The 26301-nt window shown below is 37.9% G+C and overlaps 1 protein-coding gene across 8 annotated transcripts in view; it reads right to left on the bottom strand.

The window, feature by feature from the left end:
* Positions 1–7089: 7089 nt before the first annotated feature.
* Positions 7090–26301, bottom strand: part of ZNF831 (zinc finger protein 831) — a 73168-nt gene continuing 53956 nt past the window's right edge. For 7 of the 8 annotated variants that reach the window (XM_081948367.1, XM_081948372.1, XM_081948368.1 and 4 more), the window contains 5 exons: positions 16653–20783; positions 15036–15169; positions 13403–13563; positions 9791–9873; positions 7090–8572 (listed from right to left, as the gene is read on the bottom strand). In XM_081948367.1, coding sequence (XP_081804493.1) covers positions 7955–8572; positions 9791–9873; positions 13403–13563; positions 15036–15169; positions 16653–20783 — 5127 coding nt within the window. In that variant the 3' untranslated portion in view covers positions 7090–7954. Of the gene's footprint in view, positions 8573–9790; positions 9874–13402; positions 13564–15035; positions 15170–16652; positions 20803–26301 lie in introns of all 8 variants that reach the window. The other variant, XM_081948366.1, reaches the window with a different exon arrangement.

Here is a 26301-nt window from a genome sequence, read left to right as displayed (position 1 = left end):
AGAGAAGAGCCTCTTCTCATGTCTGTCCCAAGTAATAACTGTCAGATAAAGTTGCCTTGTCAAGTGTGCTCTTTATTATTGGTTCTCCTTTCTGGTTTACTTACCTCTTTCCCAACAGTAAGTTACCAGAAGGACCAAAGGCATTACAGCAGAAATAATGCAAGGTTTTTTTAAGTGTTTTGGTCTGCTTCTCTCAATGAAAGTTTTTTTAGGTGTTTTTGTCTGCTTCTCTCCTCTACATCCCATTTGGACATCCTCCAAATTAAAATGTGAAAAATATGGGAAGATACCAGGGAAGGACAGAAATTTGTCTTTTTCTTAGCTTTTTTTAGTTTTCTGCTTTCAGTGGTGTGTAAATGTAGTTTGTTTCTATGTATCTGTTGATGACACATGCTCTTCTTAATGAAACTCTCAATTTTCTGCATCTTTTGTTGCTGTCTACTGGCCTTTTGGATTTTTGCAGGGCAGCAATGCAAGCCCTACCCTAGAGCGGTGTTTCTCAAAATTTCAGCAACTTTAAGATACATGGACGTCAACTTTCAGATTTTCCCAGCAAACATAGGAAATAAAAGTCCACAAACCAGTTTGAAAAACAGTCTAGTCAAGTAGTTAAGGTACCAAGCTAGAAGCCATTAAGACTAGGAGTTCTAGTTCCATGAAAGGCAGCTAGTACCATGAACTTGGGCCAGTCCCTCTCCCTCTCAACCCAGCCTACCTCACAAGATTGTTGTGAAGAAAAAGGGGAGATCGGAGTATTATGTGCATTCCCCACCTTGAGTTATTTATTAAACCAAAGTGGGATATACATAAAATTAAACCTTCAATTCCCGAGATTGAGAAACGTGGTTCTAGAGGTTATTTCTGGCAGAGGAAGGATGACTAATAAAGAAACCTTTACTTTCCAATCCCCTGCCCCTGGAAACAGGCAATTGATCACAAGCTGGGCTCTTATGGGCTCTCACCTATTCTTAATGCCCCTAGGCTTTGATCAAGCAAAGCAAGTATTAATTAATAGAATGAAGGACATGGAGTTCCAAGAACTGAATAGGTTGCCTCTCCACAGTAGGGACAGAATCAGACAGGGCACGTGGGAATCGGCAAGATATCTAAATGACCTGATCTTCCCAAAACAAAGAATAGCCTTCTTCAGAGCCAGATTTAACATTCTTCCTTCAGCACTCCTCCAGGGCAGGTGTAAGAGAAAACCTATAGCAGAACGGGTTTGTATATGTGGTAAAGGAGAAGTGGAAGATTCACATGTTCTATTATATTGCGAGATATATAGAGCTTGTAGGTCTGCATATATTCTCCCCTTATTAGAGAGATTGCAGGGAGGGCAGACAATTTTTATCTAGGCTTTCTCCTCCAGGACATTAACCCGGTTACCACGTATGCAGTGGCAAAGTTCTGTGCTGCTGCAATGTCCATAAGAAAAAAAATTGGCTACAGAAGTATAGTTGTCATCTTGTACCAAATATCTGGACATATCTCTAACAATCTTTGGACCATTGTATTTACTCCTATACTTAACGGCGTTGCACCCAGGTAAACCAGGGAGTGACCCGAACAATCTGAGAACATGTATCTTATTTTCCACTTTTAATGTCAATACTTTTTAATTATATCTTAATGTCAGTACTTTTTAACATATTGTAAAAACTAATGTGTATTGTTGGTCTTTGACCGTAATAAAGATGTATACTTATACTTTACTTTCCAGTTTCCTGCATTGTCTGTAAACGTGAGGCGGGTGGGGAGGGGGGGCAGCAATGGGGATGATGTACCGCGTCAGAAGGCGGGAGGAGAGGGAGTTTGCTACAGAGAACCAGATTTAAATTGGTCGGCCAACCCTGCGCTCCTCTACCACTCCTCCATGGGAAATTTCGTTTCTTTTAAGAAATTCTGGCCATGGCTGTCCACACGTCTTAAAAGTTGCTGAGTTTCATAAGAAGTCAAAAATCCCTTTCCTCAGAGGCGGGATTGGGCGGGAAGGGGAGGAGAAGAAAGCGCGCGCGGGTCACGTGTTTAATGACTGCGGAGGGGGGGACACACCACGCTCCTAACGAATATCCGCCGCTCGCGCTCCTTCCCTCCGCCGCAAGTGCTCGGGTCTGAACGGGACGAGATCTTCTCGCTGAGTCAGAGTTTCTTTCGTTGCAAATCTCGCGAGAGGCGCCTCTTGGTTTTTTCATTGGAGCTGTCCGGAGGGGAGGTGAAGCCCGGCTTTACAAGGGCTGTAGGGAAGGCACTTCGCTGAGCTTCCGAGGGGCGGCTCGTCTCACCGTTTGGCGGGGCGGGGGGCAGCGACCAGGGGTTTCCGTGGTGCTACAGCGTATCAAAAGGGGAGAGGGACAGGGATATTTTGACGCCCGAGCGGCTGGGGAGTCCCGGTATCCCAGTGGACGGAGACTCGGGCCTCTCCTCTCTCGGTCCCACCTTTGGATTGTTTTTGCTCTCGTCTCCTTCGCTGAAGGCCGGGCATATGTTTGTTGACTTGCGTTGATTTATCATCGCCCCTTTATTTTGTACAAGTCGATCCGACATACCTGGTGGTGAGCTGGGTTGGGCAGAAAAAATAGGGCGTTGGAATAGAATTCTTTATTGGCCCAGTGTGTTTGGACACACAAGGAATTAGTCTTTGGTGCATGTGCTGTCAGCGTAGATAAAAAAGACAAGATACTTTTGCCAAGAGTCATAAAGTACAGCACTTAATGATAGTCATAGGGTACAAATAAGCAATCAGGAAACAATATCAATATAAATCATAAGGATGCAAGCAACAAAGTTACAGTCATGCAATCATAAGTGGGAGGAGATGGGTGATAGGAACGATGAGATTAATAGTAATAGTAATGCAGCCTTAGTGAGTGGCTTGACAGTGGTGAGGAAATTATTTGTTTAGCAGAGTAATGGTGTTGGGGGTGTTCTTGTGTCTAGTTGTCTTGGTGTGCAGTGCTCTATAGCATTGTTTTGACGGTAGGAGTTGAAACAATCTATGTCCAGGATGCGAGGGGTCTGTAAATCTCCACTGAAGTCTCCAGTGCCAGCCCAACACCATAGAAAAATTGGTAGCCTGTCTTATTTGTTTGATACTGTAATTGCATTTATGTTCTCCTGCAATCCACCGATCTGAGCAGCAGCAGCATTAACCCAACATTCCTGGTTTACCAAACGCACTATTCTTCCACGGGTTTCCTAAGTAGTGCGTATTTGGATGTGATTTGTATTATTACCATCTCTGCACCTTCGTTACACAAACATACAAGGCAATGTACAATAATCTTGTGAACCAACTGAGGAGCTCTTGCTGTCTTCTTTTTCATTCAAGGGAGAAAGACTGCTGTTTGCAGTATTTGTCTCCAAATTCAGTCCCATTTTCTTCATAGTAAAAGGGGTTGAATTAAATACCGTAGTCCAAATACATTTGTAAGTACCCTTATATAGTGAGGGCCAGGTGGAATGAGCATATGCCTTCTTTGATCAGTGGAAAGTGAAATACCAGGGAAAAGGTGTTCGTTTGTTTTTTAATCAGGAGTTGCAAGTAGATGCAATTCTCAGAATCAGTTGTGTAGTAAGATTATATTATATATTGTTATTGCTGAGAATATTTCATAGGTCTAAAGCAGAGTACACCTGTATTGTTTTTCCATCTATTAGCACGTGTTATTTTTCCATCACTGAAATTGTTAAGCATGTGAAGAAGGCAAGTTTGGACAGCTCAGTTTCAAGTCTTGTGTAAGATCTGCTATTTTCCTTAGCCAAAGGGAATTATTGTTGCTTGTATAAACACCATTTTAGAGCTTGTAATATCATAAAACTTAATGATATTCAAGCTCATTATTATGCAGAGAAACCGGGAATAAATTGGGATATAAACAGGCAATGTTCACAGAATCCAAAACTGCATCCAGTGTATGTATGGTCTCTGAAATAGCTTCACTGAAGCTTTATCCTCAATGAAAGTATAATCAACGTGGTAAATAGTACTGTATATGATCCAGTTATTTAATTCTGTTTCTCAGTTGTAATTAAAATAAGACGACTCACAAGTAGATAGTTGCCATGTTGTACTATTATGCTTGGAGAATAGTAACTGATTTTGCTTCTCTCATTGCTTTTCTAAGAATCAGGCATCAGGCCCAATACTTGGGATTTTTGAACAATGTAACTGAATTTTATTCTGGACTACAGAAGTTTGGCAAAAATGTGTGTGTGCTGCTGTTCGGATCAAATGAAGCTAGATAAACAAAAGCATTATGGGAAAATGAAGCAAGATCTTAATTCCAGGAGAATGGGGCATGTGAATCTTACACAGTAATAAAATGGCCTATTGTGTCATCCAGAGAAAAGGTGCTTTCACCACCTAGTAGAAAACATATACTAACCTCCCCCCCACCTCAGGGAATGTAACCTGTTACTTAGACCAATAGTACATTCATGTTATCTGATTTCAAGTTGAACTTCCTGGCCATATCCATTCTTGTATTTACTCCTGACATTGATGTATTACTTCCACTGTTTCTCTAAGATTAATAAACAGAAATGAACAGCTGCATGTGCAGTGTTGGTACTTTATTTAGAAGCCTTACAAGATGATTAATGTTATGATATTATTACTACAAGATGATTAATGTTATTAATGTTATGATGCATGCTCACCCTTACCACTAATACTACTGCAATACTATGGTTCATAGTGCTGAAAGCCATCAGAAATTTCAGGATAATGTTCACCTACCTTCTTGGCTCAGATTATCCACTACGGTGAACAGGACAGTTTTGAAACTCATCTACAAATCAAATTATAGCACATCTAAATAATCAGTTTCAACCTGGAAATGAAATTTAACTTGTGGTCATATATACCAAGATGACGTTTTTTATTTTAAAAAAGGAATACAATTTTATATTGTCTGTTTTTTAAAAAAAAAAAAACTTTGTTTTTTATTCTTGTATGTTACAGCTTTTAAGTTCTGTCTTAAGTATTCCGGAAGTGGTTAATACAGATGCAGGAATCTTTGCTGATTTTCTAAACAACCTGGTTATTTTGGACAGGTTGCTGTATTACCATTTGAAGAGTAACTATATTTGTGTTCCATAGACCACCTAGATAAGTTCCAAATGTTTGTTAGTGAGCAGGCAAAACTGAAATATGCCAAAAAGCTAATGTCTCACCTGCTAAATGTCATTAGCTTCTCCCTCCCCCTCCCCACATTCTTTTTGAATATGTAATGTTTTATGCTTGTGCATAAATTCATTCCAAACATTCTACATTTGGTCACCATACTATTTTAGTTATTCTACTGTGTTGCCTTCTTAAGGGAGGGGGTGATGTAAAAATTGTGTTGAACAAGAATAGCGCAGTATCATAACACATTTCATTGTTTTGATATGCTTTTGTTTTTCGAAAAGAAAATTCAGTTACATTTTACTGTGATTGCAAGTCTTGTACCGCCGTCAAATGGTATTGATTATAGCTTAGCTAATAAAGTTATTTTCTAGAACAAAGTATGGGTGGATCACATCAATTCACATTATATTCTGAATATTGTATAAATCATTCTTTTTCCAAAACAGGCTACTGCTAATTCTGGAACATTTTTAATTTTTGTAACCATTTTAATTAATGATGTTAATAATTAATTACTTATGTCTGTAACGATGTAGAAGCACAGAAATTCACAAGAAGCATTTTAGTCAGACAAAACATTTGCCACAGTACAATAGTTGTATATTAATTTGGTGTCTTAACTGAAAAAATATTCAGAGGGAAATAAAGACTGAAATATTTGCCTGCAAAGGATGTGCATGAAGAAAAAGAAATTCTTTTAAATACAGAATCCTTGTGCTCTGGTGGTTCTGATTATTCAAATTGGCAATGATTCAGCAGCAATGAAACCTCAAACATTTTGCATTGTTGTACATTCTGCATAAAAATCCCAAGGGACTCCAGAGTGACTTTGTACAGAGTGATTTTATGCAAAAAGCACGACACTGATGCAACACAAAATCTTTCTCTAGATTCCGCTATCAATTTATTTGACTCCAAATAGCCACATGGAGGCTCTGTAGGCTCCCCATCTGTATGCCATCTCCAGGGAAACAACCAGGATCTGCTCATCCCTATTGCCATGGCAACTGAACTCCAACTCACAATCCCCCCCCCCCATCAATATACTGTTCTGCCAGCCTTCCCATTGCTATGCAAAACGAATGGATCAGCAGCCCACTTGGGCAATCAAGGGCTGGGTTGAGGCTAACAATGCAGGTTCATATTTAAAATTGTGTCTGTTAGAAAACAGCTGTGCCTGTGAAATTTAGAAATGAGGGTAGAAGAGATGATCAGTAGTTTTTATGTTGACAGACTTTGACTTTCGCATGGGTCTAAGGCTATTAGCGGGTGGTTTCTATTCTGTTCCTACTCCAGTTTTTGCATCTATGGATGTGGCAAAATAAATATTGCAAAAGCAAGGAGTTAATTTCATACTGAGTCATGAAGATACAGTAATTGAAGATTAAAGAAAGCCAGTCACTGTAAAGAATAATGTATTTCATCCCTTTCCATCTATATTTCAATACAGTTTTTAAGCCTGTTGTTTTCTGCCACTATAATACACTAAAGTTTTATGGAGTGCATAAAGATAAAAACTAATTTCAGGTGTTCTGTGAAAGCAGCTAAAATATTAATTGGAAAGCTTTCAGAAGCCATCTTCCTGCTTTTCGAAGTTCATAGCAGAGCCTGACTGTTCTGTGCCATGGACATTTGACCCCATGTTGCTCTTAAAAAAAAACTCTGGAAAGGCATTTAGAAAGTTAGATACTATATAGATAACCATAAAGATCAGTATATGGCTATTGTATGATGGGTTATATCTCCAGTTTCAATAAATAAAAATATATGGTGGCATTTCAGTAACTTGGATGATTAAATGTCATTTTCAGTATTAATACATTGAACAGAAGGCTCATCCTCCGCTTTAATTTTGCAGAAATTTGTTTTTTCTCTATTGCCTTACTGGGCCAGCATATTAGGAACAACCTACAAATTTTGCTCAATCTGTCTCCTGCTCAAAGAAAGGCACCTATGAATTTTACATTAACATTTTAATAGCTTGTTAAGATATATGAAATATTAAATATAAAACAAGTATAATACAACAGTACAATTAAGCTCCAAATAACCATTGCTTAACAACAGGGTTCTAATGCAATGGAAGTGCATTTAGGAAAGTGCATGATATTCCACTGGACAAATGTTTAACTGCCACCCTAGTGCAGAGATTTAACATGTATGGAGAGGAATAAGTATGTTATGCTTTCAATTCTTTTTGACAGAACCCCTACACATTTTCATTTGGCAGAATAAATATTTTCCCCAACTGACCTGAGAAACAAGATCAAAGAGTATCTTCCTATTGTAGAAAAGGTAACATATCAAAGAGATAAGTATGTACAGGTCTCTACAGAAAAGGCACAAAACAATACACGCTTGAGTTGTTTGCCAGAAGAGATGTTAGAATATTTGCGCAATACAAAAATGCTGTAAAGTGATTTAAGGACATTGATTTCATGCAAAATTGTAGAAGGAAAAGTTAAGATTAAATAAGCAGCACGGAGCAGCTGAGAAAATAAGTTGCTTTCCTATCTGCAGGACCAACTTTCCCTTAAAGGAGACAATGATTCTTAGTTTACTTTCGGAGGTATAAATAGAGAAAATGATAAAATGGAATTGTATAGAGAATTTGATGAAGAGAGAAACTACGTAGTGAACTTGTTGGGATTCAAATGTGCAACTAATTGCACATGTAAAAGCAAAGCACATGTAAAGAAGCTCAGATCCTTGGCAAATATTAGCACGAGTATAGTTTTTTACTTTTAAGATAGAAGAGAAAGGCAGATTGATGATGGCTACCCCGTCATATTGAACTCTGTTTAAAAATAGGTAACTTATTCCTTAGATTTCTATAACCAATCTATCTTCATCATCACTGCTGCTTATGTCATCATATTCCAAATGAATTGGCTTATTTGTTACTTCCAAGCTTTGCTTTTGATTAGATGGAGTTCCAGGTAAGGATTTAGTTGAAACTGACATCTCAGTAAGTAGTCTTGATGTGAGTGAAACAGGACATAGACTTTGGCATGTGGGAGCATGTTGCTTTTTTAAAGGAGACAAATCTTTCTCCGTGAATTTTTCTGTTCTTTCTGCAATAGGAAGGGGGGGCTCTAGAATAAGAACATTTTTATCCTTTGATTCTAAGTTATTACAGCCTCTTTTTGAACGAAGAAAAATAGGTCTAGTAGTCTGAGATCCAACAAAGTTACACAGCTGGTTCTTTGTATCTTTGAGTTCCAAATGATAAGTTTCAGTGGAAGGTCCGTTGTACTCAGAATCTACATCTGGGTGGTGTTCTTTTGGAAAAATTCCCAAGGAGCAACTATCTAGACTGCTGGGTTTTTCTGCTGATATATTATTAGAAGATGGACAGGAGTATGTAGGTACTTCTTGAATTGTAGAAATTCTTTGAAGAAATAAGTTGTCACTTGGGCATTTGTTCAGTCCAGGTGTATCCTACCAGACATGAAGAAGAAATTATCAATTCACCAGTTGCTATAAACTACTAGTTATAAGTGTGTGTGTGTGTGTGTGTGTGTGTGTGTCTCACTGAATTCCACTTTCTGCGGGAAGAACAATGGGAGGCATTAATACATCCTTGACCTGCTTGAAGATTTCTTCACAGCAGCTGATTGGCCATTTTGGGAAGAGAATGTGGACAAGATCAGTGATTAAGCCAATACGGCTGTCCTCTAGAATACTAATAGCATCATCGGCAAGAATGTCTTCCCATGACATGCTTTGTGTTAAGTATCTCATGCAATTTGTCTTGTAACTGAAAAATATATTTTCACATAAAATTGGATTCCATAAGAATGGCCATAACACACTAAATATTTTAAGAATTAATTTTCTTAATATTAACTGAATATATTTAGCCACTGACCATCATGCTACAAACAGGGCCGGATTTTCCTATAGACTAACTAGGCTTCAGCCTAGGGCCTCAAGATCAAGAGGGGCCTTTTATTTTTATTTATTATCCATGCCACATTTTTTATAAAGGTTAGTACCAATTACAACATGTTTCATTTAATATATTGGTATATATCACAGTAATGATGTATTTTATTATCTCTCATGTAATTTACAAACTTAAAAATGGGAGGTGAAAGGGCCCCATAAGTGGAATAGCCTAGGGCCTCTTTTCATCTAAATCCGGCCCTGGCTGCAAGAGTACAATACCATACTATTCTTTCTTGGTACTAAATAATTAGTACAAAGCAAAATGTATTCCATTCATTATCCAATACTTTACAACTCAAGTTTTTATTTTGGCTCTTTAATCTTGTCTTTCCAAGTTCTTCCTAACAGTCCTCTCCATTCTAAAGGCCCTCTTCTTAATATGGCCTATTAATGCAAACATTTTATTTGATGGATTTTAAGCAGATGTTACTATTCATTTTTTTTAAACAACGTTTTATTGGTTTTTTAAGAATTTTACAAGGAAAAAGGTAATGGGTAAATACAAATTTTGTCGGTTGCAATGTGTGGTGGGTGTCCCCCCCTTCCATACTCAAAGTATACATTTGCAAAAAATTTCATTACTAAATATTACATAAAGTCAGCATATATCATTTGTTGAACAATCAAATTAATAACCCACTTGTCAGATTAACATGAATTTACCTGATTTAGCATGGGAAAAAATGTCATGCATAAATCACTCCTTACTTGTTTTATCTTATCCTCTTCCAAATGGAAAGCTGCTTTATTCATTGTGCTGTAATGTGGCTGTTGCAGTTTTTTGTCATTTCCTAGTTGGAAAAAAATACTTTTATTAACAAGATTACCGATAAACTCACTCGTTTCTCAGAGAAGGGTAAATGTGGATTTTGTTTAAATCTGATTTCACTGTTAATACATTTGAGAAATTGAATAATTTATAGGCATCTCTTTAATTTTAATTAGATAACTACCGATTTATTCCCAAGGGATAAAAATGGGTTAAGATGTAATTCTAATTGTGACTTCAATTATGGTCTTACATCAAGGACAACTTGTATGTACAAATCATACAAAAAGTTTTAAAGATCAACATTTAACTGAAACCAGAACTTTTCTTGCTGGAATGAATGGGCCCATCAATTATAGAAAAAAGGCATGGAAAATTATGTACAAAAATGGGAAGATTCTGAAATAAACCACAACAGAGGAATGGTTGGTGAAGATGACAGAACTAGCAGAGAAGGCAAAATTAACTTGTTATATTGATCAGTGAAAAATTAATATATTTTTATCAGTGACTAGAAACTGCTTATGGACTTTTTGTCAGGAAAACAAGTGTGATTTATGGGTTGAAGAGTATAAAGAGTAGCTTATTGAAAGAAGAAAATTATGAGGTAACCTTAAAGAGAGAATGTAAAATAAATGCATTTATAACCGCTGTCAAAAAAAATCTGAAGTTGCTTCTTTATAGCTTTTTATTTATTTCTATTTTCTTTCTTATTTTCTCTTGTTCTCTGTCCTCCTTTATTTTCTTCATTTCTAATATTGCTTTGTTAAAATTTTCCTCGTTAAAATTATATTTTAAAATATAAGTATATTAAAGAGATTTGGTCCTAGATAATTGATGAGAATCAAATTGTACAATGAATATACAAGAAAAGAATGGATTGAGAGGAGGAGGGCAAAAAAAATAATGGAAGGAGTTCACGCAATCCTTAAGAAGAGGCAGAAGTATGAAGAATAAAAAGAATGTGATGGAAGCAAGGGTAGTTTGTGGAAAGGCATAGTGAATGGTGAGGCTCAAATTATTCCACATTGCCTCTTATGACTGGGAAAGGTGAAAGGAAAAAAAACAGAAAAAGGGACATCCAAGAGCAAGTTGGATAACTATCCATGTTGTCACTAAAAATTGACAACTTGATGCCACATAATCAAGAAATGGTAAATGATGTAAATTAGATGTAACCCTTTGCTATCTCATGCCTATCATATATTCTGTATCTTTCGCTGATTATTTCTTACTTTTTTCTGGTTTTCCACAACTGCTTTCACCAAAAGGAAATAACACAATGAGTACCTATATCAGGGGTGTCCAAACTTGGGAACTTTAAGACTTGTGGACTTCAACTCCCAGAATTCCCCAGCCAGCCATGCTGGCTGGGGAATTCTGGGAGTTGAAGTCCACAAGTCTTAAAGTTCCCAAGTTTGGACACCCCTGACCTATATATTCTTATGGAAAATTTGACTGGCAACAAATGTAAAGTGCCAACAAAGTCCAATTCTTACATATCTCTCAGAATTATAATTATTTTTATAACTATGGAAAATAAAAAAAAAATAGATTAGTTCGTGTTCATAATTTGTCTTACTACTTGAATTCTAAGATCTGAAGAACACAGGATAGAATTGAGAAATCCAGTACAAAGGTTTTTTTTAAAAAAATCTTACTGCAGTAGAAAAGCTGGGCCTGGTAAATTGTATGCTTAGAAATTCAAGTTGTTCTTTACTTTAACCTATTATAAGTTCAAAGTCTCCAAGAAAAGTGACATTAAGGAGCTAATCCAGGATGACTAAAAATAATTTGAAGGTGGAAAAAAGTGAGACAAGCAAGAGACTGACTAAAGCCTAAAACCAAATCCCAAGATAATTCAAAGTAAAACTGCACAGAAATCCTGGAGCACATGTAAACGACATAGAAATTGAAAACTCAAAATTAATATCTTATAGTAGCAATCATATCATTATATTGGTTATCTACTACCAGGCAATATAATACTTCAACATTTCAATTTGCTTCAACCTGCCTTCAAGTCAGTTTTTATTCCTGGCAACTGCCTGGGATAGTCCCTGCAGTCTTCTTACCAAGATTTTAGAACTGGTTTGCCATTTCAGTAGAACCTCTGGTCACAACCATAATTCGTTCCATAACTTTGGTTGTGACCTGAACCTAATTATGGAAATTTGGCACTTACAAAAAAATGGAGTGGAAGGGGAAATCGGCCGCAGGGGGGACGTGAATGTTTTAGTCAGAACCCGATTTGGTCATGACTAGAGGTTCTACTGTACCTCCTTAGAGCTGAGAAAGAATGACTGGCCCAAAATCAGTCTGCTGGTTTTATACCTAAAGTAAAACTATACCTCAGGGTCTCCTGGCTTCTAGCTTGTTGCTTTAATTACTATACCAAATTCTGTAGTTACAAATATCTTAACAATAAAGAACATAGTAAAATATGTTTAGAATGAACTACCCGGGTTCTGCAGGATGACTGTTAAATCCAAGAAGTCTGGGCAATGGCCTAAGGGTATCCTACAATCTGTTGGGATCTTCGAATGAGGGAATTTTTCAGGACAGATGTTGGAGGAAATCCTTAAACTCCGAATAGCTTCCCTTATTCTTCCTTTTCTTTTATTCATATCCTGCCTTTCATTTAATAAATTATGGCAACATGCAGAAGAGACCCCCCATATTTTCCCCATCAACAGTAACCTTGTGAGCAAAGATGTCTGCAAGATACGCTCCAAAATGTCAAGAGGCCACAAGGATAAAATTGAAGCTGCCCGTTTTTAAAATCTGTGCTGCATTAAAAGCAGAGAGAACTTTGATCATACCATGATGCCAATCATCTTGACTTTTTCAACCACACAATTCTGCCTATGCGGTATGCTGGACTGAAAGAATGATTGTTGAAATGCAGCCATTGAGCTTTCTTTGCCTGCAATTATTTTTTTCAGGCATATTGATAAACTTTAATCCCAGGTTAAAAGTCCATCAAAAAAGATAGATTTTTCCCTAAAGAAGAGGAAAGAATTCCTCTTAAAGAAGAGTAGAAAATATGTTAAGTTAGAGGTATAAACAAGAGGATAATTGTTAGATTATGATGAAGATAATTATGATTAACAGTATTGTATTTTTATTAGAAGATACATTAAGAGAAAAATGAATAGGTTAATAATGTTTAATTGTTTAATACAATATAATTTTAAGATTAGATAATTAATATTAATGTGGATGATGGTGTAAATTCTGAAAGCTGTTGCACAGAGATATTTGTACCCAAACAACGCACTCTATAAGGAAAGAAGAAATATTTATATGTTGAAAGTAAAACATAAAACACTTTTTAAAAAAGATTATTAGATTGGCAAAAAATGTGATGATGGCCAACATCATGTAGTTTTTATTTTCTATGTTACTCTGTTGTGGCAAACTGAAATATGAATACCAGAAATAAGAACAATTATCCATGTTGAGCAAGAAGACCCCACAAATGCTAAGGGGCAGCTGCCTTTGACTTCAAACATTTTTGTCATTTTCATTTCCCCTCCTATCTGGCTTACCTAGTGAAGTCTTTGGAAAACAATGGCATTTTCCACAATGCTCCCAAATGCCAGAAGCGTTGATGTGAGACTGCTTTCTGGAAATCCTCAAGGCCCAGCATGGCTTGCTTGACTGGTGGCTTCTGAGAAGACGATGTCTTTGTGAGTGATGATCTTCATGTCTATATAATGAAATCTAAAAATTAATACTATGTCTTTAGAACATCCTTCAAGCTCACATTTCATTACAAATATTTAGGACTGCTTCACTTGCCAAACTTCAGTAATCCAGAAAAAATAAATAATATTCCTTCCAGTTTGTCTCAATGAGGAAAAATTATGTTCAATGTAACCAACTGTAATGTTCAACTATCAGCTTATTAAATTTAACTGTTATGCATTTTAAAAATGCCAAAAAATATCCTACTTGAAACAAATGAAACTATTATCTCATTAAAATGTGGTTCCATTTTTATCCCTACTTTCAAATCTCCTTGATGATATAATCTGTTTTGTCTGGTTTAAATTGGTTGTGGCACTGAAAAGCAAGTTCTCATCCAAAACCAAATAGCTGTTCTGTCTTTGGAGATTTCTATATAATTTTAATCACGTCTAATATAACATTTACTTTCCTGCTACAGAAAGTTTCAGCTACCGTACATAAGCCTTATGATTTTATCCAACCTGAGCATATATATGTGTGTGTGTGTGTTTGTGCTGATAAATAAATAAAGGGATTGTGCTGATAAATAAATAAAGGGATATTTGGGCATACCAGGGGTCTTATGGTCGTTTTTCACACTTATAATCTTTGTAGCATCCCCATGATCATATGATCAAAACTCCGATGCTTGGCAACTGCTTCATACTTATCACCGTTGCTGTTTCCCAAGGCCATGTGATCCCCTTTTGTCACATTCTGATAAGCAAAATCAATGGGGAAGTCAGATTTTGTAACAACCATGTTACTAACTTATCAACTGCAGTGATTCACTTAACAACTGTGGCAACAATGGTTGTAAAAACTCACTTAAATGTCTTCGTTAACAACAGACATTTTGGATTCAATTGTGGTCATAAATTGAGGACTACCTGTAATACATTGGAGTGAATCAGTGGTGGGTTGCAGGCGGTACGCCCCAGTACATGCCTGCCCGGAGCACCAGATACCGTTCTGGTATGATGCTCCACAGGACCCACCCGAGCTCCTTACCTATTTTTGAGCTCTTCTTTAATCATGGGTTGCACGTGATAAAATGTATGCCATGATGCAAAAGCTAAAACTTAATTACTTATAGCACAAGTAGGACAGGATTTCTGTCATGATGGTATGGTGTACAGATTATTGTATTGAAGATGTCTGCCCTCTTGCCCCTTGACATCAATAGATTATGAAGACTGAGATACATGACATCTGAAGTCACAACATAATAGTTAGTCCAGGAACTTAATTTAAGTCTTTTAAACATTAGTAGATTACTTGTGTTTGTGTTAGTACTACTACAGCACAATCCATGTAAATGTCCTACTTCTTTCTAAAATAAAATTTGGAGAAATTCTCCTCACAAAGTCTTTCCACCATATCGTTCAGTTATGAATGTTATTCACAATCAAAGAAAAATTGTTGTTCTAAGACTAAACCCCCATTTCTTACCGCTTGGGGTTGATCTTCACTTTTATCCTTTTTAAGATTCTCTTTTCTCTCCTTTTGTAAAGTTTGTCTTTTTTCTTTTCGACTTCTGGGATGCTTTTGGAGACCTCCTGAGCACCAGTGTTTAAAAAGTATTTCTGTGAATGCAAAAAATGAGTAACATTGCATGACAAAAATCAAAATGTAAACAATAGTACACAAAACGAAAATAGTGGAACAGTTTGTCTCCTCTCAAAAGAATGTTGGATATAGTTGTGATTGTTTTGTTATGTGCTTGGTTACCATTTTGTATTTTGTATTTATATATTGTAATGTTTATTGTAAAGACTTTTTCCCCCTTCTTTGATTTCTTCTTTGTTCTTATGCTGTATACTACCCAGAGTCATAGTGGTTGACTTGACAGCCTTATAAATCTTATAAATAAAGAAAACATATCCATCTTATGAGAGCCACCGTGGCAGTACAATGCTGTCCTTATAATGCCAGAAAAGACACATTTATTCTTCCAATTTTTAAATGTGTTTTCTTTTATTTTAATTACACCACATATTATTTATAAATATCTCATTTTTGCAAAAGAATGAGAGTGGTTCTCTGTTTTCCAGAAGAGCATCCAGAGGATCAGAACAATGGGAATCTATCTTTCCAGTGCTACACACTTTCTTCTGAGGTGCAAATTGCAAACTGATTATGGAAGAAATGGGGTATTCAAAGCAGTGGTGAAATCTTTAAAAAATTCCTACCGGTTCTGTGTGCGTGGCTTGGTGAGGAGGTATCATGTGACTATGTGGGTGTGGCTATGTAGTCATGTGACGGGGGGGGTCAAAATACAGAAACTCACTTTAACAATATCATGCCGGAGCAGGGGGTTGGACTAGATGACCTCCAGATCCCTTCTAGCCCTGGATTGCTGTGCTTTCAAGGTATCCTCCGAAGCTGTGTCTAGTGCCAGGTTTGTGGTCCTTCCTCCCTCTCCTTTTTCCACCTTCCCTTCCTCCCTCTCCCCCCCCCTCTCCCCCCCTCTCTCTTTCACAGCACACCCCACCCCATGTTTTTGGCTTAGAAGGCCTCAGGGAAGCCTCCTAGGAGCAAAAACGGACCCCAAATGCTAAAAAAAGTTTTTTAAAAAGTTCCTACCATCACATAGCACAGCTGATCGTCAGAGCTTTTTTTTACTTGTTAAGCATTTTTTACTACTGGTTTGGGCGAACCGGCCCAAACCAGTAGGATTTCACCCCTGATTCAAAGGCATTTCTAATATGGCAGGGGACTAATTTCTCTAACCACAGACAGTTCAGAGTGTTTCTGAGTTACATAAAATCAGTGACAGCCTCACTAATCTCCCTTCTGGAAAATTAGACTTGGGTGGCTAATACATTTAAGATGATCAGGATCATGATGATAAATATATAACCTTCATGGCAACATATTCTCAAAATTCCAAGCAAGCTTTATTCTAACCTAATGGTTCAACCAATAATCATCACACTGAATCCACAATCTTCAAATCTATTACTAATAAGGTTGTATAACACCTCTTAACAACTATTCCCATTTTATTGTAAAGCTAAATCAACAGCATTCCTCTATCTAGGAATAGGAAAAGCATAAAGCCATTACCTTCTCTATTTCCTGCCTTTGTGGAGAAGAGAACAGTGTTTGAGGTTTTCCAATTCTCCAGCCTTCCCTAGCAGCCTTCCCATGGCTTTTCATTTTGCAGATGGACTGACCACATTTTGAAATGAAGTTTTCATTCATATACAAAGAAGAATATGCAGAATCTTTCATTTCCTTTTGCTCAATAGGAAGCGGGAGGCTTCTTGACAAGCAACACCAAGTCAGCTGAGGCTCCGCGTTTAGAGTTGGGAAGGATAGATTCAGGCTTGGGATTTGTAAGTTTCCCGCATGAGATTCTATGCTTAATTGGGGCTGGGAGCAAATCTCCTTTGGTTGAGTACACAGCACATGACAATAAAGCCTATTGGAAGAATGGCAAAGACATTTCGGACTGCTAACTGAACAGGTGGGCAAGTCTTCAAATCCTGGCAAAGGGTTAGTTTCCAGTTGCCATGCCTTGACTTCCTTCTCGCTACTTTCACACAAAACTGCCCTTTCCACCAATGAAGAAAGTGAAATTACTGAACTCTTCGCTGATTGTAATAACTTTAAGGCTGAATTTTGCCCAGTCATGTCTGATGATAAGAAAAGCCCTCCTGTATAAATTGTGGTAAAGCATACTTTCCTCCCAGGAATGTGTGATGTGCAAGCAACTATACATTCATCCTCTTTCGTTATCAATCTCTGTTCATCTAAGTTGTCTCTATTGTCTGCTTTACATGTATCTTTAACTTTCCTACTTGCACTTCGAAGATGAGATTTTTGATCTACCGTGGTTGTAATTGTTGTTGCTTCAAGGAGAGTTGGTACAGGAGCTACCAAAGGTGTCCATGTTGTATGCATGTCCCATTTTAGCTCTTTTCTTCTGGCTGGATGACTCAGATCCAATTGCAAAGGGCACACAGTTACATCAATGGAATTACTATCAAGTAGTTTATTGTTACAGGCAGGATATGGGGAAATGGTTGAGTTGCTTGGCAATGAAGCATACGGTATATTTTCGGGTTCTCTTGTAAGAAACAATGGCACACCTATCTTGTTTCCTTCTTGTGAATATTTTAAGATGTACTTTGGAAGAAAATCATTTTTCTTTAGATGAGAAATCACTTGATTTCTTACCTCATGCTGAGTGTGGGTTGGTGCTGAGTCTTTACAGTTCGATAATTCTTCTGTTGCTGCTGTTATGGGAGATGTGAATTTTTTTATTGCAAACAAATTACTTGTGTATTCCTCTGTAACATCGGTCTTGAATTGTTCAGGAAATGATGTCGCAGAGATATTTGTTGTATCTGTTAGACTTACAATACAATCCCTATCATTAGATACTGTTAGAGAATGTTGGATTCCTTCCTCACATTCCATACTACTACCTGAAGCAGGTGTTCCTACCATTACTGTCCATTTTTTCCCCTTACCTGAGTCCTTTGCAGATTCTGCAGCAACTATGTTAAGATTGTAACGGTCTATCAGTTTCACAACCAACTCGGTTGAACTACTATTTTTAACTGTTATGTTTTTCAGTTTATCCACCTTAGGCTTTTTTCTTTCTGAGGGTAACTTCTGAGATTCACACACCAACTCACTGGTGTTGCACTGTGGTGCTGATAAAGCTGTGTGTCCAAGGTGGGCAGTTTCTTTCCCCCTGCATCCTTTTCTGTTAACTGTGTTGTCCTCATATTTTTGTACACCTTCAGTAATCTGTCCATGTGCGTCTTCTAAGTCATGATCATGCCGAGTAGCAGGGTTCAGCTGAGTTTGCTTCAGTTGGACTTTCAATTCACAACCTTTGCTTAAAGGCAAAGCTTTACTATTGCCACTCTGGCTGTGTTTTGAAACACGCACGCCTCTGCATCGATGTTCAACAGATGACGTTTCATTTGCTATGCTGTGTTGTCCACAATCACCAACTGAACCCGATGTTTCTCTTAATTCTGCCAATCGCCCCGAATTCTCCTGAGAAAAAGTAGGGTGACCAACAGGGCTAGCTTTGGAATGGCTTCCCAAAGTGTCTGGATTTGCTTTTGCAGTAACATCTACTAGTGGTGAAATTATGTTTCCAGTTTCAGAGCTTCGTCCTTCTCTCGATAATGTAACTTCCTTCCCACAGGCAGTTTCCTTGGTATCTGAATAAATGTCTGCAATATTTGTTAAATTACCTTTTTGTTTTTTGGTTAATTGTCTGCTTTTCGCCTTCTGATAAATTTTCTTAAACGTCTCATCCCCATAAACCTGCCATTTTTCCTGAGAAAACATTTTTAACTTTCTCTGACTGGGTTTCTTATTCTTGCTCTTCACTCCTTCCACCCCAGCTTCAGATTTCTGTTTACCTTTTTTCTCCTCTAAAGAGAGCGAAGATTCAGTCATATAATTTAATGGCACATCATCTACTGCCACCTGTCTAACAAGTGCCCGGGGGTGGCTGTTAAGAACATTTGTCATATTTGTGTCTAAATTGCTGCTATGCAACAAGCCAGAAAAACCCACATCTGGGGATACTCTGGAGAAAGAAGACAATTTTGAACTCTCTGCTTGGTCCTGCGTCTTCTTTGTACTCTCAATAAAAGGCAGAGAGTTACTTCTTGTAACAGGCACACAGTCAATTGTTGTTGAGAATTGAGTGGGGACTGAGTGAAAAAACAATGGCTTCGTTTTTTCCGCAGGAGTGAAGATAGACTTGGCTGAGCGCAGAGAAATATTCTTTTTCTTGCTGGTGTCCAGAGGCCGTATATCAAAATGGAACGAGTCTTTGTACATGTAAGGCATTGGCAAGTCAATGCTTCCTTGTTTGGATAGAACTGTTTTCCGGGGCCTAACACTGTCCAACTGGGTGTCATCCACAACTGCTTTATTATGAGATATTAGCCTTGAGATATGCTCTTCCAACCTTTTTGTCTCCAGGGTTATGGCTCCTATTGCTTTGTCAGTTGAATCTACTTTTGAGAAACTGTAACTCACGCATTTATTGGTGACAGCTGCTTCATCTTCTGACTCTGTGCTATGTTCACAAAGGCTGTGCAGGAAGCCAGGCGAGGGTGTCTGATGTTCCACACTATCAGAGCGTGACAAATACCCCGAGTCAGTGCTCTCACACTTTTTTAGCTTGATGTCCACAGATCTGCTGCTCCACAGCTTCTCTGAATACAGAGCTTGCTGTCTCTGTAGCTGACTATGTTTGCTTCCTGTTGGAGACCTTTGATCCTGGATCTTTTTTCTCTGAGGTAGATCTGTGGCATCTCTGGCAATCTCTTTCTCAAAGACATTCTGATTTACTTCTCCATGACAGGAGTTACCCGTTTTCATCCTCTGACTTTCCGAAACAAGGAGCGTTTCCGATAACGAAGTAGAAAGAATATTTTTCTCACTGGTCTCCGAAGCAGCAGATCTAGTCCTTGCACTTGGGTGGACATCATTTTTATCATGAGATTCTATGGTCTGGGAGGATGCAACTATCTCAGCCAGCTTCTCATTCTCTTCTAGCAGACTACTGCTATCAGATTCTGAAGGCACCCTGGCATTATTGACATGGGTCTGAGTTCTCCTGTGTTTATACAGATTGCTTTGAGTTTTAAACGCAATGCCACATGTTGTACATGGAAAAGGCCTCTCACCTGTATGTGATCGCATATGTTTCTCAAGGACACTTGGCTTCAGACAGTCACGCCCACAATGTTTACACAGGTACTTCCCAGAACTTTTAGCCTTCCCTGGACTTCCAGTTGGTGCACATGGAGAAGAACTTTGTGGCAAAAGTGAAAAATGACTAACCATGTTTATTGTACTGGGTTGCTTCTGAATGATTGCCTGAAGTTGATCTGTCCCTTTCAAATGCAGAAGTGGGTTGAGGATTAAAGGTACATTGCTATTGTCTATGTTGATATTTGTCTGAACTCTGGAAAGTTTATGGTTTGATTGAACAGGCTGGTAGAAAGGAATAGTTAGCGCCTTTAAATACACAGTTTGAGCAAGTGCTTGTTCTGGCTGGAGAATCATGGGACTCAGCAAGAGATCTGATGCTGCTGGGATGGCCTGAAGGCAGGAGAGCTGAACTGGCGGGTCTTCTAAGGAAACAGGTGGACAAGGAAGACTCTGGCCCTCCATTTCTTTTAGATGGTCCAACACTGTATTTGGGCCTCTCTGTGGGAAACAAAGAACACTTACATTTGAAATCTGAACACATTTTCCTCACTTTCAAAAATAGGCCAGGACTACCCTGATGCCAAGTCACTATATAGGCACATATTAACCAATATATACATTCATCCATGAGATTTCTTTTAAAATATATTCTTTTAAAAGTCATCACAGGCATACAAATAGACATCTAATACACATTACTACATACTTAGTAACAGATATTTTGGGCTCCACTATGATCCTACGTTGAAGACTCACTCTATATGATTTTATTATTTGTATTCAAATAAAAATTATATTGTGAGATACTATTTAGTTGCTTATAACAAAAATGAAGGTAATATCCTACAATCATTGATTTCTAACAAAAGTAAATGAAATAAAATGAAAAATCTTGGGAGAGTTTGGCAGTCAAATGCATGGATACTTAAAGATATGGTTTTACAGGTCTTATGCAGCATCTTGCAACTATTTGTTCTTTATTTTTGTGTCTGAGCCATTGCGAAACTGCATTTGAACCCAGAAAAAAAATGCCGAAATGTGACGTACTTATGACAAGCAATTGTGTACTGTATTTGAAGCACACTGAGAAAGAATGCCAAATGTTCAGGCACCATTGGAGGGAAATGAAACTGAAGGATGGGAGCAATTAAAACTGAATCAATACATCCTCTTCTGGACTACAAGTAGACATTGGCAGGATTCAATCAGTATACTTGAAGGGCTGCTTTTAATAGTAATCAGTTATGCATGACACACAAACAAAAGTTCCTCAAGAGAGAATCAGGTTTAATAAACCAAAGGTCAAAGGACCTTTTGAAATAAATTGAAAAACAATAAAGGCACAACATAATTATAATAGATATTTAAAAGTCATGAATATTACATTATAATATTTAATAACTAAGTCACTCCAAGTTTACTATACAATACAGTAAAGAATCCAGGCAAATTATATAGGTGTTGGTTTTTAAATAGAGTACAATGGGAGTGATTTAAATTGTGCCAGATTCAAATCCATACGGATGAAAATGATTTACATTGCATATATTTGAACCAGCATTTTGAACATGAATTACAGCAAATACTTTCCTGATAGATAAGCAAGAAACAATTCTAAGAAAACCCCAATAAAATGAAATATTCTTGCAATGGAATTGAGAGTTTTCCTTTTACTCTGCAATTATTGATCAAAAATGTGCTAGTCATTTCTGACTCTAGGGGGCAGTGCTCATCTCTGTTTCAAAGCTGAAGAGCCAGCGCTGTCCGAAGACGTTCTCCGTGGTCATGTGGCCGGCATGACTAAACGCTGAAGACGCACGGAACGCTGTTACCTTCCCACCAAAGGTGGTCCCTATTTTTTCTACTTGCATTTTTACATGCTTTGGAACTGCTAGGTTGGCAGAAGCTGGGACAAGTAACGGGAGCTCACTCCTTTACGTGGCACTAGGGATTCAAACTGCCGAATTGTCAGCCTTTCTGATAAACAAGCTCAGCCCCTTAGCCATTTTGTCTAGAATTTTGTCTAGAAAAATGTCTAGAAATATTCAAATATTGAGTAATAACTGAATGCTGGCAGTGCACCTGCTGCTTTTCAAAAAGTCTGTATTATAAATACCCTTACATGATTATTATTGGAATGTACATTAATATTCCTGCAGAACTAAGCTTTTCTATTGACATATTGGCTCTTTCTTTTTTTAATTTTTATTTTTATTTTTAAATAAACACAAACAAACAAGACACAACAAACATTATGAAAACATATTCCATTACAGATTGTAAAAAGTGCGTCAATTGGTTACAAAAAACTTTCGTGCATCCCTTCCACTGTCATCATCTATGATTCATATCGAATTATATATTTTACATCAGATATATTTATATATATTACTATCATCATACCTCATCCTTCATATGACTATAGTTGTTTTAACGTCCCTTTATAACAAATATTCCAAAGTTTAAGACAAAACTACATAATGGCATTCCATTATCTATTTTCAATATCATCCAACAACATATCTTTATAACACATTCAAAATAAAAATGATTTATGTTTGATAACAAAATTTTGCACCTCTTTTCTTAATCACTATTTACAATTTATATCCAATTTCCCTTTTATCATACAAATATTACATTATTATCATATCATAGTTTGACTAAGTTTATCTTACTTTTTCCCCTTTTTTCACCATTTACAATTTTTACCAAATTTCCTCTTACCAAACCAATACATATGTATACATTGTTATCATTATCAATTATTTATCTAACTTTATCCACTATCACTTAATTTTTACATAATGCTCTAATTTTAACTAACTTTAACTGGTGTTTTGTTATTAGTTTTCATATCTCAACCAGGGTCTTTCCAGTAATAGTGTAATCCTATTTATTTTGCCATTTGTGGAATTAAGTCTTCTGGTTATTTCCTTAATCAAATTTGTGTGGACTTCTCTTTGCAACTTGTTGCTTGTTACATATCTTGTAAAATCTCGAGACTTTCCATCAGCTTCTTTAATCAGCTTATCTTTGGTTATCAGTAGTGCTTTTGTCAAAGTTTATTTTCTTAAGTCCATCAATTCTTCTATTTTTTCTTCTTGAAATTTGGAGTAGAGCGCCTTTCCAGCTATCTTCCCTTTCCATGTTCCACTCTTTCCATCTCCACACCCAGTTCACTGTCAATATCCACAATTATCTTGCCTCTTTGTTCATTTTTCCCTTGGTTTTTTAGAACTCTAACCTCCACTTTTTCCATTTGCTGAATATCTTCCATTTTTCCATCAGGTTTTACCACACTACAATTTATATTTTCAATATTTTCCAATCTCCTCTCAACTCTCTCTATTATTTCTAATCATTTTTTTTTAAATTTCAATATTGGCTCTTTCTTGTCAGCTCCAGCCAGCCCAGAGGCCCGGAGCTGCCATTCAGGGGAGAAAACTGGGCCAGCTGCCAGATCTTGTGCTTACCAGATGTAAAGTTCCTCTTCCACAAGCAGTCCAGCTGAGACATCTACAAAGCTCTTGATAACTGACAATAATCCATGATTAATTGCCGGGTGGTTTTTGCTCTGGGACACGAGGTGATGGGTGTGAGTACACGTGGGGGTGTAGCTTATCTTAATTACCAATGTAGCTATAAAAGGTGGTGGGGAGCACCGGGTGGCAGCTCTGACAATTTATTCATTGCCTTAGTGCTTTGTTGGTCAGTTCGTGCCGGAGGAAGAAGATAAACTGCATTTGCAAATCATTTCTCTGTTTGGCTATTTTCATTAACCCTCCAGAACTTGACATTTCTATTTGCCCATAAGGCAGGTAGGCTGTGGAGGCCTATTACTGACTATGGAGGAGAGTACTAGGAAAAGGACCACCTCCTATAAGAGAGGTGGTAGCCATAGTAACTAACCAGGAGCTATATGAGGGCAGGAAGGCCAGACGGGATGTACCAACCCAGAGGCTTCCAGGAGAAGAGATATACAACCTCCAGGCCATCCTTTGCTACAATATGTGGGGAAAATATGGATGTCTTGCACTTTCGTTAGAACATTTGATTTAAGCACTTTTGTTTGTCACGGCTGTGAGGCCCAAAAGGGCAGTACAGCTGCAACTCATCATGGTCACTCATTTAGCACTGTCCAAGGAGCTTAGGTAGCTTCAGAAATGCTTTGCGCAAGAGTCTATTAATTGAATTTACTGAACAAACTGGCTGTAACATCCTGGGGTGATGATGCCAACACCCTAAGAACAACAGCCTTGGCTTTGGTTTATTCCCCAGCTGAATATTGGGGCGGTGTGTGACTTAACAGCACCCACACCTAAATGGTCGATGTCCAACTCTGCCAGACAATGCATATTATCTCTGGTACTCAGGTGGTTACCAGTATTTAGCAATATCATACCGCCCCACATTAGAAGACAGCAAACTTTAATTAAGCTACGGTCAAAGATGCTGAGTAAGGCCCACCCTGTTCACCAGGGCAATGCATGGTGCTGTAGGAAGAGCACCCACCCCTCTCCTAGACAAATGAGATATTTTAGGAAATATTAAAAGGGCAGAGTATTTCGCCTAAAAGGGAGGCAGAAACTCATCCCCACCACCACCACCTTTGCCAATGGACCATTAAGGCCTGAACCAGTACATTCTACATAACAAAGGTCTACCTCCTTCAGGCAGAGCTATAGTAGGAATTGCCCAAAGCCCTTTCATTACATCATCATCCAGCAAAGGCTCAACCAAGCCTGGGACTCAGGACAGTTTAGAGTTGCCCCTGCATGGTCCCATGGGAGTCTGACAACCAATCAGAATACAAGCTCAAATTCAAAAACCTAGAGAGGGCATAAAATCCAGACACTCTCAGCATCTCTGCCCTTTCCCCTCAGGACCTCAAATCATGTCCATCATCAATCAACCTTCTTTCCAAGCACCTTCCATGAATACAGTGACTTTTTCCCCACTTGGAACTGAACCCAGACGGACATTTCTAACAACAGTGCATCACAAGATTGAAATCCCGTACGGCAGCATGGAAAACAGCTATTCGTGTACCAAATTTAACCTTCAGCATGCATGGAGAGAGGAATGATCCAAGGTGCCTTTTTTTGGCCTATTAAATATATTGTGCAAGACTACTCATGACATGCATTCCCTGGTTCCTAGAAGACTTGCACAAAGCAATGCCAAAGGCAATAGCCTAGATAGCTGAATTGGACATCCGGTTATGAAGCCATTGCCGTACCCTTGAGGAAGTTTTGTATATACTGTAATTACATGGATTGTATGTATATGTTTACTTCTCCTCTGTCAGGTTTTCATCATACTGTAAGCTAAATAAATAAATAAGAAGTAGAAAATGAATTAACCAGAAGAAATAAAGCCTTAAAATAACATTGCTAGGAGAAGCATCAGCAACTTCAAATATGCTGAAAATATTCTGATGGTTGAAAATAAAAATTTCTGGCTAAAAGAAAAAAGCAGTCTGCTACTCAATGTTGAAAAAAAAATTAGATCACCAAATAATGCCAACCTAAGACAAACAGCTTAAGAATTTGACGTAAAAACAAACTTTTATCTTCCTAGGCTCAAACATTCACAAGGAAGGTAACAGTGGTGGGTTGCAGGCGGTACACCCCGGTATGGGCATACCGGAGCCTGCCCAGAGTACCAGATACTGTTCCGGTACGGTGCTCCAGAGGGCCCACCCGCCGCCCAAGTTCCTTACCGATCTTTTAAGTGTTTGGCGCTTCCGCGCATGGTGCATACAGCACCTGCGCGATGCTTCGCTGAGCAGCTGTAGCATCACGGAGGTGCTAAGACCCATGTGCGCGCTGCACACGTCCATGTGGACGCTGCTGGAACCCACCACTGGAAGGTAAGTACAGCCATGAAATAAAGAGACATCTGTTATTTGAAAGATTATGACAAATCTAGACAAAGTATTAAAATGCAAATACATCATACAGACAACAAAGACATTGTTAAGGGCATTATGTTATTATTGTAACATATGGTT

The sequence above is a fragment of the Natrix helvetica genome (genome assembly GCF_964273705.1).
Source record: "Natrix helvetica genome assembly, chromosome: 3".
Classification (NCBI taxonomy): Eukaryota; Metazoa; Chordata; class Lepidosauria; order Squamata; family Natricidae; genus Natrix; species Natrix helvetica.
This window is presented reverse-complemented; position numbering and strand designations above follow the sequence as displayed.